General features: G+C 43.9%; 1 protein-coding gene across 1 annotated transcript in view; it reads left to right on the top strand.

The window, feature by feature from the left end:
- The window catches only part of TAF2 (TBP-associated factor 2), a 198,714-nt gene that overhangs the window by 123,011 nt on the left and 63,044 nt on the right, over positions 1-12,659 (top strand). The window contains exon 12 of the mRNA XM_087392221.1: positions 12,560-12,657. Coding sequence (XP_087248347.1) covers positions 12,560-12,657 — 98 coding nt within the window. The remainder of the gene's footprint in view (positions 1-12,559; positions 12,658-12,659) is intronic.

Here is a 12,659-nt window from a genome sequence, read left to right as displayed (position 1 = left end):
ATAAAGACTGGCGAAACAAAGGGGGGGGAGGGCAGGCTGTCAATGGCGAAACAGGCTGCAGGCTGGATTGCGATAAAAGGCGTCAAAGGCTGCAGGTTGGATCACGATGGAGGCTGGCGAAACCAGGCTGCAGGCTTTGCAGGGACTGGCGCTGATCTGGCACTGCAGGCTGGCAGGGAAACAGGGCCGAAAAACTGGCGAGGGCAAGGGCTGCATATGGCGAGGGGGCAGCGCAGTGAAATGGCGAGGGCAGGGGCTGTGCAAGGAGGCCAACCTGTTTGACGAAAAAAACTGTACGGCCGTTGAAATTGGATCGTCCCTTTTGTCTTTTCATTTGTGCTGCCTTAGGTTGGGTGGTTGCCCAAAAATTAAAGGGTGGGTTTATTTAACCCTTGGGTATCTAGGGTAGACCTAAGGTTTGGGGCTGGGTTTTCCTTTTTAACCCCTCTAGGTACCCTTTTTATAAGTGCTTGGTGCCAAAAGGTGTGCCTATTCGAAGGGGTGTGACCCTTGGAATAGGTGCACCTTTTCATGAAGAGGTGTGTCCCTGTTTTTAAAAGGGGTGTCCCCACATGAAGAGGTGTGTCCTTTTTTCCACGATGGGGTGTGTCCCTTGGGTGAGGAGTCAAGACTCTTCATCAAAAGGTGTGTCCGATGGTGGAAAAGGTGCGTCCCTTGGTTTTGGGACAGCCCAAGCACATGAAAAGACATGATTTTTGTCGTGTCCATTCACATCAACTCGTGATGTATGGGAGATGGAGAGGCCATTGATGACTTTAGGCAGGGTTGGCGCTAAAAATTTTGACGCTCATCCTCTCCATCTCTTCCATGCACAATGTGCACAGATGTCCTTCTAGCGGAAAAAGATGTATCAGATAGGCGCTAGAAGGTGGGGGGCATTTCCTACAGGCAGGAGCGAAATTTGCTCTGATACCACTGTAAGAAATCTTAGATTTACTATATTTAGAAATGTGCTAAGGAACAGAAAGGAGACTGAAATAGCAGAGAACAAGGAATAATTGTATTGCTTGAGTGTCTGTAGTATCTGTAGTGTGTCATCCATACAATTGGGCCTCTCTTATATAGAGAGTGAAGAGTCACACATGAAAAGGTGTGTACTCCAAAGTGTATGTGCATGAAGAGGTGTGTACCCCTTGTGAAGGGTGTGACCCTTGATGAGAGGGTACATTACAATAGGAATGTCTCTTCAATAGGATGTCTCTTGTGAAGGGTTGTGCCTCATAGGAAGTGTCCCGTCGAAAGGGCATACCCTTCCACAAGTGTCCATTCATCAAACCATCCATAAGTCTAGAAATAGAGAAAGGAATACATCACAGATCGTGACATATTGCAGCTTTCAAGGCTGATTTGCAGCAGGCTTTTGAAATGTCAGACATGGGACAGCTACACTATTATTTGGGCATTCAGTTTGCTCATGTTGAGGGGGGTATCATGATGTCAGAGTCCAAGTATATTGGACAGCTCCTTGATCGTTTTCAGTTTGAGGATTGCAAGCCAATCTCTACACCAGTGGACCCTGGCTTCAAATTTTCAGCTCATGATGGGAGCCCACCATGTGATATCACTCTTTACCAGCAGGTTGTTGGATGTCTCATTTACTTATGTCACACTAGATGTGACTTACAGTATGCAGTATCTCAGCTCAACAGGTTCATGCACATGCCCAGTTCACAGCATTGGCAGGCAGCGAAGAGAGTCTTCAGATATCTCAGAGGCACTCATGATTTAGCCCTCTTCTATGGTGATCAGGGTTCACTTACCATGCATGCTTACACGGATAGTGACTGGGCAGGTTGTTCCGACACCAGAGTGTCACATACTGGCAATTGTTTTTTGCTTGGCAGTTCATGTATCTCTTCGCTCAGTAAGAAGCAACCAACAGTTGCCACATCTATCAGTGAGGCTGAGTACAGGGCAGCCTTCACTGCTATAGTAGAGTGTATCTGGCTTCGACAGTTACTTACAGATCTTGGTATTTGCCAGACATTCTTCACTATGGTCTCTATTGACAGCCAGAGTGCTTTGGCCATCGCGCGTAATCCAAGCACATTGAAGTTCACTATCATTATGTTTGAGAGCGGTTGTCAGCAGGAGACATAGAGTTATCCTACCTTCCCATAGAGGACAACATAGCATATATGTTTAGAAAGGCACTTCCTCATCCAAAGTTCGAAGCCTTCCGACATGCTTAACACTTGGTTCCCTTTGTTACATGATCTGACATACCTTGTACATTCATAGGTGGCTATATCCTTTTGGATGAACATGTGCCACCATGACCAGAAAATACCAGGTATTCTGAGACGTTTCTAGAATACTTCAGCCCATACCATGGAGGGGGGTTTGTAGGCCATCTTCTCTCGGTTCTAGTGATGCCCTATGGGCCGTGGTATGTGCCCAATGGGGTCTTACTTTTGATGTTTGTATGTATGTATGTATTTATATATATGCATGTACATACATACATACATATACATATATATATATATATATATATATATGTATGTATGTATGTATGTATGTATGTATGTATATGTTGATGCATATATGTATATATTGATGCATACAATTTTGATATATGGAGAAAATGGACATGAAAATCATCTAAATTGGCTCTTGCCGTTTGATTTGATGTATGACATGACCCCATTTGGATTTGTATGTCCAAAGATATGGGGTCCTACTTTTAGGGCCTGAATGCCTGAAATAGGCAGCGCATTAATGCGCTGCCTATTTCATGCATTTAGGCCTCAAAAGTAGGACCCGACTTGCTTCCGTACAACGTCGTACCCGCTGTCCGTACAACGTCATACCCGCTGTCCGTACTTGCTTTCGTACAACATCATACCTTGCTTCCGTACATTGTCCGTACCTGTTATCGTACAGGTCTTGATACCGTACGACCTGCTTATCCGTACAATCTGTACTTGGTCGTCTGTATTCATTGTACCAACAGACATTTGCAGTCCTTTGCAGTTATTGGGGTATTTTCAGGTTCACAGTTGCTTGTGAAGCAAACATTGCAGATAGATCTGCAGATTTGGTCTGAAATTTGGGGCTTTCTGCTGAAATTGCAAATTTCAAGCTCGAAATTTGGGGCTTTTGATTCTGCAGTACAATTTCTTGAAGAAATTTGGGGATTTTGTAATTACACTGCAATTTCGCAGTGAACTTTGGGGCTTTTGCAGACAGAGCACAATTCTTGCAACATTTGGGGCTTTTGATCAATTTGCCCCTTTCCGGTTGCAATTTCGGGCCTATTTTGGGGCTTTTGTGTTGGGAGAGCAATTTTGGAGATTTCAGTTCATACTGCCTTTCTTGAAGTGTTTTGCAGCACTTTTGGCAGATTCTGGAGAGTTTTTGATACTTGGACAGATTTCTGATAGTGCAAGTGCAGAAATCTGAGTTGCATTTACAGCCAATGCTTGGCTGTGTTTTTTGGGAGTTGTGCATTTCATTCCCAGTAAGGAAATTCAGTTTTGTATCTGCTTAAATCTCTTTCTCGGATATGGCCTTGCAAAATCAGAATGACTTCCAGTTCGGTGGTCTTTCACAGGAAGACAAGTTGGATGGTACCAACTACTCCCTCTGGAGTTTTATGGTACGCAATATTCTGATTTCTCGCAATTTTTGGGATTATGTGAATGGGGGTGAGATCCGACCAGCAGGTATGGCACCTAATACCCCTCCTCAGCAAGGAGGTGGAAGAGGTCGTGCACAGGGTGCAGCTGCAGAACAAGTTGTTGGTGCAGCTATAGCCACTACTCCAGAGCAGAAGAGATGGGATTCATGGGATGCCTTAGCTTTGTCATGCATCTCTCTTTTAGTGAAAAGATTTATCATTCCGCATATCCGGTCGTGTAAGACCTCGAAGGCAGCGTGGGATATCTTAGAAAGCATGTATGCAGCCCGGAATGATGCAAGAGTATCTTTCTTGAAAAGAGAGTTAAGTAATACACATATGGAAGAGGGTGACTCCATGTCAGTCCACCTCACAAAGCTACAGGATCTCAGAGAGCAATTATTGAACATAGATGAGATTATTTCTGATTCAGAGATGATTACTACCACTCTGAATTCTCTTCCTGAGTGTTATCTCAGCTTTCATACCTCGCTGAACTTATCATTGAGGGGGGGTGCAAACCCTCTCACTTTTCATGAGTTGATAGGACTTCTGCTTTAGGAAGAGCAGACCAGGAAAAACTTGGCTTCACGTGCAGGTGAACAAGCTATGCTCTCAAAGTTTAAGTCAAAAACAAAGGGACAGGCAAAGACATCAGTAAATCAGCCTTCCAGTGGGTCAGGACAGCCTTCACAAAAGGCTAAAAATGATGCAAGTAAGCCCAAAAAGAAGGATTTTTGTCATTACTGCAAAAAGCCGGGTCATCACATTGCAGAATGCAGGAAAAGGCTTGCAAAAGAGAAGAAAAACAGCTCCGGTATGGCTGTTTCAGATTCAGCTCCTCATGCATCTGACAGTGGGGATGCTGCAGCCAACTTTGTTGGACAGGATTATGCCTTTTTATCTTGCATTTCAGATTCTAGGCTGGCTGCTTCAGATGCTCGGGATAGTACAGCCACTTGTAATGATGATACATATGCATTTTTGACTTGCAGTTATGACTCTTCTATGGATGCATCTGCTTTCAGTGTCAATGAAACACTGAACACTTGGTATTTTGACAGCGGTGCATCCAAGCATATCACTTCTAGGAAGTGTCTTTTTACTTCCTTGCATCCACCTCCCATTGGTAAGAAAGTCACTTGTGCCAATAACTCGTCATATTCAATACGTGGCACAAGAGAAGTTGAGCTTACTGCCATTGATGGCTCAGTTTTCAGACTTTCAGATGTCTTATATGTGCCTGGTATCACCAAGAATCTTCTTTCAGTGTCCACTCTTAACAGAGCTGGATTTCAGGTCATCTTTGAGGATGACAAATGTGCTGTCCGAGACAGGGAAAATGATTATGCCTTGAGATTATCTGGTACTCTGCTGCGTGGGCTTTTTCAACTTGATCTTTTTGAGAAAAGAGCAGCCCATGTTCTTGTAGTTTCTACCCCCACTGCTGCCATGCAGAATGCATAATTATGGCATGCCCGATATGGCCACATGCATTACAACAGCTTGATGACACTTTAGAAGCACTCTATGGTTTATGCATTGCCACCTCTTGAGATACCTCCTCCACATGCCTGTGAAGGGTGCATTTTAGGCAAGATGCATAGATTCCCCTTCAAAAAGGATGGTTCAGTTAAAGCTGTCCGCAAATTACAGCTCATACACAGTGATGTCTGTGGTCCCATGAGGACTCCATCATTGGGTGGTCATCTCTACTTTGTTACTTTTATTGATGATTACTCTAATTTCACTTGGGTCTTTGGGCTGAAGCGCAAATCAGAAGTGTTCATGGTGTTTAAACACTTTTCAGCCCTGGTTGAAAATGAAACCGGACTCAAGATACAGACATTGCGCACAGATAGAGGTGGGGAATACTTGTCTGCAGATTTTGATGCTTTTCTGAAAGGCAAGGGTATTGTGCATCAGCTCACAGTGAGGCTGACCCCTCAGCAAAATGGCAAAGTTGAGAGGAAAAATAGAACTCTTATGGAGATGGACAGATGTATGCTGAAAAGCAAACACATCCTCACAAATTCTGGCTTGAAGGTCTGATGTGTGCCAACTACATTTTAAATCGGGCTCCCACTAAGGCTTCGAAAACAAAAACTCCCTATGAGGTCTGGAATGGGAGAAAGCCTTCAGTGGATCATTTCCGAGTCTTTGGATGCCTTGCATATGCTCATGTGCCAATTGAATTTAGGCACAAGTTGTCAGATAAGGCAATTAAGTGCATATTTGTTGGGTACAGTGCAGAAAGCAAGGGGTACCGTCTCTACAATCCTGCTACACGCAAGATCATTGTCAGTAGAGATGTGATATTTGCAGAAAATTCAGCTCACACTCGGGCTGAATTTCATATGCCTTCTTCTTCAGAGGATGTTTTTGAGGGGTTGCTACCCATTGCCTTGGGTTCCCCTGCTGATATTTCTAATGCAAATCAGAATTTACAGCCACCTCCCAATGCTTCAGTTCAGCCACAGGATGTCTTGCCACCTCCACAGGCAGTGGAACAGGTGGTGCAGCAAGAAATTGCAGACATACATGCAACAAAAACAGTCCCAAACTGGCTATTACAGACTCTCAGGGAGAGTAAGATTGATGCTCCATTACTTGGCAGGACTCGTAGTGCAGCAAGGCACATGGAAGGTGCTAATTCAGTGGAATCAGCATATGCAGGTACTCTTCTTGATGAGGAGGAGCCTGCAACATTCGAAGAAGCAAAGGACAATGTGCATTGGATGAATGCCATGCATGATGAGTTGCAGTCCATTAAAAAAAATCAGACTTGGGATGTTGTAGACTTGCCACCAGGTAAACATGCCATTGGCACACGATGGGTTTTTAAGGTGAAACGGAAGCCAGATGGCTCCATTGACAGATACAAGGCAAGGCTGGTTGCTAAAGGCTATGCTCAGAAAAAGGGCATAGATTATGAGGAGACTTTTGCTCCTACATCCCGGATGACCACCATCCGATCTGTTATTGCAATGGCTGCACATTTTGAGTGGAATGTTCATCAGTTGGACATAAAAACAGCCTTCTTAAATGGAGACTTGCTGGAAGAGGTGTATGTCAAACAACCTCCAGGCTTTGAAATTACAGCAAATGCACTTCAGGTATGCAAGCTAAACAAAGCTTTGTATGGGCTGAAATAGGCCCCTCGTGCATGGTATGCCAAGATTCATGCCTTTTTGACCAGCAAGGGGCTGCACAATAGTCCTACTGAGAGCACCCTTTACATCAAGATGGATGGGGACAAAATTTTAGTCATCCTTCTTTATGTCGATGACTTACTACTCACAGGGTCCAATGAAGATAAAATTGCAGATTTCAAAGCTGATTTGCAGACCACCTTTGACATGTTAGATTTGGGGCTGCTTCACTTTTATTTGGGGATCCAGTTCTCTCAAGAGAAACGTGGCACTGTTATGTCTCAGTCCAAGTATGTGCAGAAACTCTTGGATAGATTTAACATGCATGATTGTAAGCCCATAGCCACTCCCATGGAGCCGGGGCTGAAACTCACAATGCATGATGCAAGAGAATCAGTTGATGCCACATCTTACAGTCAGGCTGTTGGATGCCTCATATATCTCTGCAACACTAGACCTGATATTTAGTTTGCAGTATCTCAGGTGAGCAGGCATATGCACAGCCCAAAAACTATGCATTGGCAGGTAGTTAAGCGCATCTTCCGTTATTTGCAGGGCACGAAGTCTTTTGGCTTGTTATTTCCCCGGGGGGGTGACTTACAGATGCATGCCTACAGTGATTCAGATTGGCCTGGTGATTATGACACTAGGCAGTCCACTAGTGGCAATTGTTTCTTTTTGGGTAAATCATGCATTTCCTGGCTGAGCAAGAAACAATCTACAGTGGCTACCTCATCTTGTGAAGCTGAGTACAGGGCAGCTTTCACAGCAACAGTTGAATGTGTCTGGCTGCGACGTCCATTTGCTGATCTTCATCTGTCATTGGAGGGTCCTTCTCCAATTCTCATTGATAGTCAGAGTGCCATTGCAGTGGCAAAGAATCCAGTGTTTCATGCTCGCACGAAGCACATTGAGGTTCACTATCACTACGTCAGAGAGAAGTTGCATGCAGGAGAGATCAATATGATCTTTGTGTCCACACATGGCAACGTTGTAGATATTTTCTCCAAAGCACTACCACGTGAAAAGTTTGAGGCATTTTGCAGGGCCCTGAACTTATATCCGTTTGGTGATTGATCAGCCTTGTACATGACATTGGCACTGCAGGGGGGTGTTAGAATTATAGATATAATTCAGCGTGACCAATGTAATTTAATAAGCTAGTTAGGGGCACTTTTCCCAGTGACCAATGTAATTTAATAAGCTAGTTAGGGGCACTTTTCCCTCTTTAAGAGGTTTTTTTCCCTAACTGCAGTTAGTTCACTAACTATGGTCAATGACTACTAAGGTTTTGTCACTAGGACAAAACCTTATCTCTCACTCTTTTAGTTGTACTCTTACACTCTTCTATTGCAACTAAGCTCTCAAGCTTTCAGCTCTCAAGCTCACTCTCTGCGGATCAACGATGCCTAGCCGCTTTCTTACATGAGATGACTCGCCACCGAGATACCTCTCTCCGAGCACGGCGACACAAACAGCACACATAGCATGAGGACACCCAGCGGCCTATCACTGATTTCTTCCAGTCACAGGATACCTCTCCTCCGTCTAGCCGACGACGCGGACGTGAGCGAGAGCTAGAGCTACGGTAGCTGCGCCAGCGGATAGACTCACACATCCGGGTCCATGACATCTCGTCTCTGCTCTCTGCCCGCCCCACTGGGGTTACTGTTGCTCTCATCCACAGGGCCACCCGCCGCCCCCGACGACCGAGCTCGACTAGGCCGCGTGACGTCAGAGGCCAATCATCTATCGCAGGGTTTTTTCCGACCTGCCATTTGACATCCCCTCTATGATTGGTCTCTGACGATCACTACCTGCACATATATACTGTATCTCCCCCCTCTGTCCCATTTTTGGTGCCCCCCCCCCCCCTTCTTTTTTGTATCACCCGGAGGTAGACACATATTTTTTGTATCAGGACTAGACACACCGTCCTTCATAACCTCTTTTTTGTAGAAACGGTTGGCTGGCCCGTTTTGAGACCGCTACCGTTATGCTCATTGTATCAGTTATCTTTAGTCTCATAGACCTTCATGGTCTCCCGAAGAATTTAATAAACTTTCTTTCTTTCTTTCTTTCTCCCCAAACACACACTTTTATGCCACATAGGACATTTAGTCCTATGTGACACCTAGGACACTTAGTCCTAGGGTCTACCTTCAAGTACTATGTACTTCTCATTTTATCTTATCTAGTTGACGTAGCAGTCCATCTCCTTCGACTCTTGTACTTGCTCTTTTGCTCATCGCTCCTACATCAAAGTCTGTAATTTGCATCTAGACTCATTCGTAGCCATAGCCACAATTGCTTGAAGCACTGAAAGAGAGAGGTTTTTCTTTTGAAGGATACACCCATGAAAATCTGAAAACATCATCTATGAAGGCAACAAAATATAGATGCTGTTCCAAAGATGGTGTCCTCATAGGACGACAAAAAGTAGGACACAAAAAGTAAATTCTTCTTTATTCCTAGCACATACAGGACATTCGCAAGGCATAAATCAGTCCCAAAAACTGATGACAACTAAATCTTTCTACCTTCATTCACAAGATATCAAGAATTGTTGGCACAAGATACTCTTTTGCCAACAGGAGAAGTATGTAAATCTTCAACTAAATTCCTCTTGGAAGTAATATGCATGGAAGCACCATTATCAAAGTATCATACAACATTTGAGGCATCACTCATACTAGCAACCTTATGGTTGGCCTCACACTTGGCATCACAACTGTAAACAAAAAGAAGCAATCTTCTATAACAAGGTTTGCGGAAGCCATAGTTACGGGAAACACGCGTTTCAGGAGAAAAAATAGGCGAAACGGTGTTTCGGGGTTGATTTGGAACAGAAACGGCGTTTCTGTGGGAAACGTTTCCCCTTGGGGGAAACGGCGCGTTTCCTCGTTTCACCCCTTGGGGAAATGTTTCCTCGGAGGGGAAACGTGCCGTTTCTGCCCGCAAACATTGACAAAACAAAAAAATTCCTGCGCAGCCCGTCACTTTTGTTGCCGCCTGTTCGCCGCTCCTTCCTTGCTTGCTGCTGCCCGTTTTGTGTCCTCCCGAGTGCCCAAGGCTCAAGCCTCAAGTGCCCTCAGCCTTCAGCCCTAAAAGATGAGTGCACAAATAGTCTTAAAAATTCACATGCTGTGAATTATACTGCAACCACAATAGAACACTCTTCCACAAGCAAATACTTGGCTAAGCAAATGCAGCCTGAAAATGGACCGTTTGAAGAGTTCAAAGAGAACCAAATCTTTCCCAAACAAGCCAATGCTTGGATCAAACAAAGAACCCCGAAAACTGCCTCAAATGTCGCTACATCAAATGACAACATTTTTGTTCTGAAGGCAACACCACTCTGAATGCAAGAGCTGAACAGGGTAGGCATGTACTTGCAAGATTTGAGTTGATTTGGCTGCTGTTATGCTCAAAAACGACCTGCAGCTGAAAGTTTACTGATTAAAACTGGATGGGGCCAGCTAGATAACACCTCCTTGAGATTGGTAACCCAACATAGGTGAAAACTACCTCAAAAAGTGAGGGGATAGGTGGAACCAGCAATTGACCTATGAAAAATAGTTGGCAGGAGTACGAAAACAGCAGATATCCCTCTTTGAAAGCAAGAAGCTTTCTCCCTCTCAATGAAATTGGCCAACTCATGAATTAGAGTTGTATGTTGTTGTCCATGCTTTGAAAACATGGAGACATTATTTGTATGGATCAGAGTTTTATGTTGATGTTGATCATGATACTCTGAAACATTTCTGCAAACAACTTGACTTGAGAGGCCGCCAAGCTAGGTGGGCAGAACTTATGCAGGAGTTTAACATGATGATTCGGTACCGAAGAGGGAAGGACTCTAGATGGAAGTGGCCAGGTTTAGAACATGAGAAACACCAAAAAAACAGGCCGAAATGAACTGCAGCAGCTTCAGGCCTTCCAATTGATGCGCCAGGATGCCTCTAAATTTGGCGACCAGCTGTACGAATCTGAAAACTGGGCTGGAACATAGGTCGACCAACAGCTTTTATGGCTCGAAATCTGCTGCTGAAGAGGCCTTTTTGATGTATGAGGTGCTGGAGCAGCTCTAGGAGCTCTCAAGATACAAAAACTGAGGCCTGATTAAAAAATGAGCTATAGCAGCCACTTTCTTGTGAAGGAAATTCAAGTTCTTCATGACAGAAACTGTCGAGGGCACGTGTGTGCGATTGCAAGAATGAGATACAAGAGGAATATCAAATCAACATGGTAGAGCCTTAAGGTGAGTGAAACTGATTGTACTACAAAAACGAGCTGTAGCTGTGAACGAAATTTGAGTTCTTCACGACAAAAAGTGTCGAGGGCACGTGCATGAGATTGCAAGAATGAGATACAAGAGGAATATCAAATCAACATGATAGAGCCTTAAGGTGAGTGAAACTGATTGTACTACTAGTGCAACTACTAACTGTGGTTGGGGGAAAAACCTTGGAGGGAAAAGGTGCCCCTATTCTTTCTAATTAACTAATACATTGGTTGGCCATTGTGTTAAATATTACAATATTTTCAACAGTAATCGTCCCTAACATGCACACCCACACCCACACCCACACCCACACCCACACCCACACCCCATGCACATGCCCACCCTCCAACCTATTTACCCATGCACATGTATGTATACTCCCACCCATGGATGCTTACATGTGCATGCACAAGCGCCTTTAGGCACACATGCGCGAATGCTTGCGTCCATGTGCATACATACATGTGCACGCACACGAGCATGCACACATGCATACGAAGGGATGGGGGCACTCAAATGCCTTTCTTTCCTTCCTCCTGAAAAAGAATTATAACAAAGCAAGGGCGACTTGCCATTTGACAAATTCAGAGGCATTCAGGCTCGGTTCTAATACACATTGAATGGAAGGCCTGTCATACCTTGTTCAACTCTTTCAAGAGGTAAGCATAGTGATAGTAACTGTTCATAATATTGCAACATGGCTTCTTTTATGTACAAGTTAAGTTGCATTGCAACCTTGTATAATACTGGACACCAAACAGAAGCTGAAGCCATATGGTTGGATGGGATCATCATATGGTAAACGGGTTCTGTTATAGCATCTCGTTTATGAAGTAGCCTTTTGGTGGCAGTTCACTAATTCAGGAGGCATTAATTTTGCAGTAGATTGCATCTATTAATGGTTATTGGTAAAGTCTTATCAAGCATGGTCGGCGGTTCTTCATTCTAAGTTCATGAGAGTGGGTTCTACTAAATAGTGTTTGTGACTGCTACATGTATGACGTAGACTGACATATTGAACTTCAGTGGGAGAGATACAATATGAGCCATTAACAGAACATTAAAAATGTGAAAAATAGTTGACAGATGAAGAATGTACATCTTAACATTACCACAAACATGCAATTTTTCTACAAGGAGTGGTTAATAACTTGTTACTTGACCATGTAGCAGATTTTCTTTTATTCCATCATGCTTCTTGAAGTGGGCACTTAAACGGTGTCAGATGTGATCTCACTAACATTATCTCCCATACATATGTATGAAAATGAGACGCTGTTCCGATTTCTTAGAACATGTGGGGAATTTTTAATTGTTCTTGTTATGCTTCAATATTCATTAGTATAATCATATGTGTGCAGATGCAATTGGGTAGCAGAAATTGTTTGCAATTCCTGTTGTTGAAATTGATGGAAAGTTAGAAGACCCTGATGCTGCTTCTTTTATTTGCTTAACTTTTAGTTTTTCTTTGGGTGGCAGTTTCGGCACTTTGCAAACAAACTTGGGAATCTAGAGCGACCTTTTCTGAAGGAATTTTTCCCTCGTTGGGTGGAGTCCCCAGGCTGCCCAATTTTAAGGT

Source organism: Dipteris shenzhenensis, chromosome 21 (assembly GCF_047967505.1).
Source record: "Dipteris shenzhenensis isolate YYH24624 ecotype China chromosome 21, Dip_SZ_1.0, whole genome shotgun sequence".
NCBI lineage: Eukaryota > Viridiplantae > Streptophyta > Polypodiopsida > Gleicheniales > Dipteridaceae > Dipteris > Dipteris shenzhenensis.
Note: the sequence above shows the minus strand (reverse complement) of the source record. Positions and strands in the feature narration are given on the sequence as shown.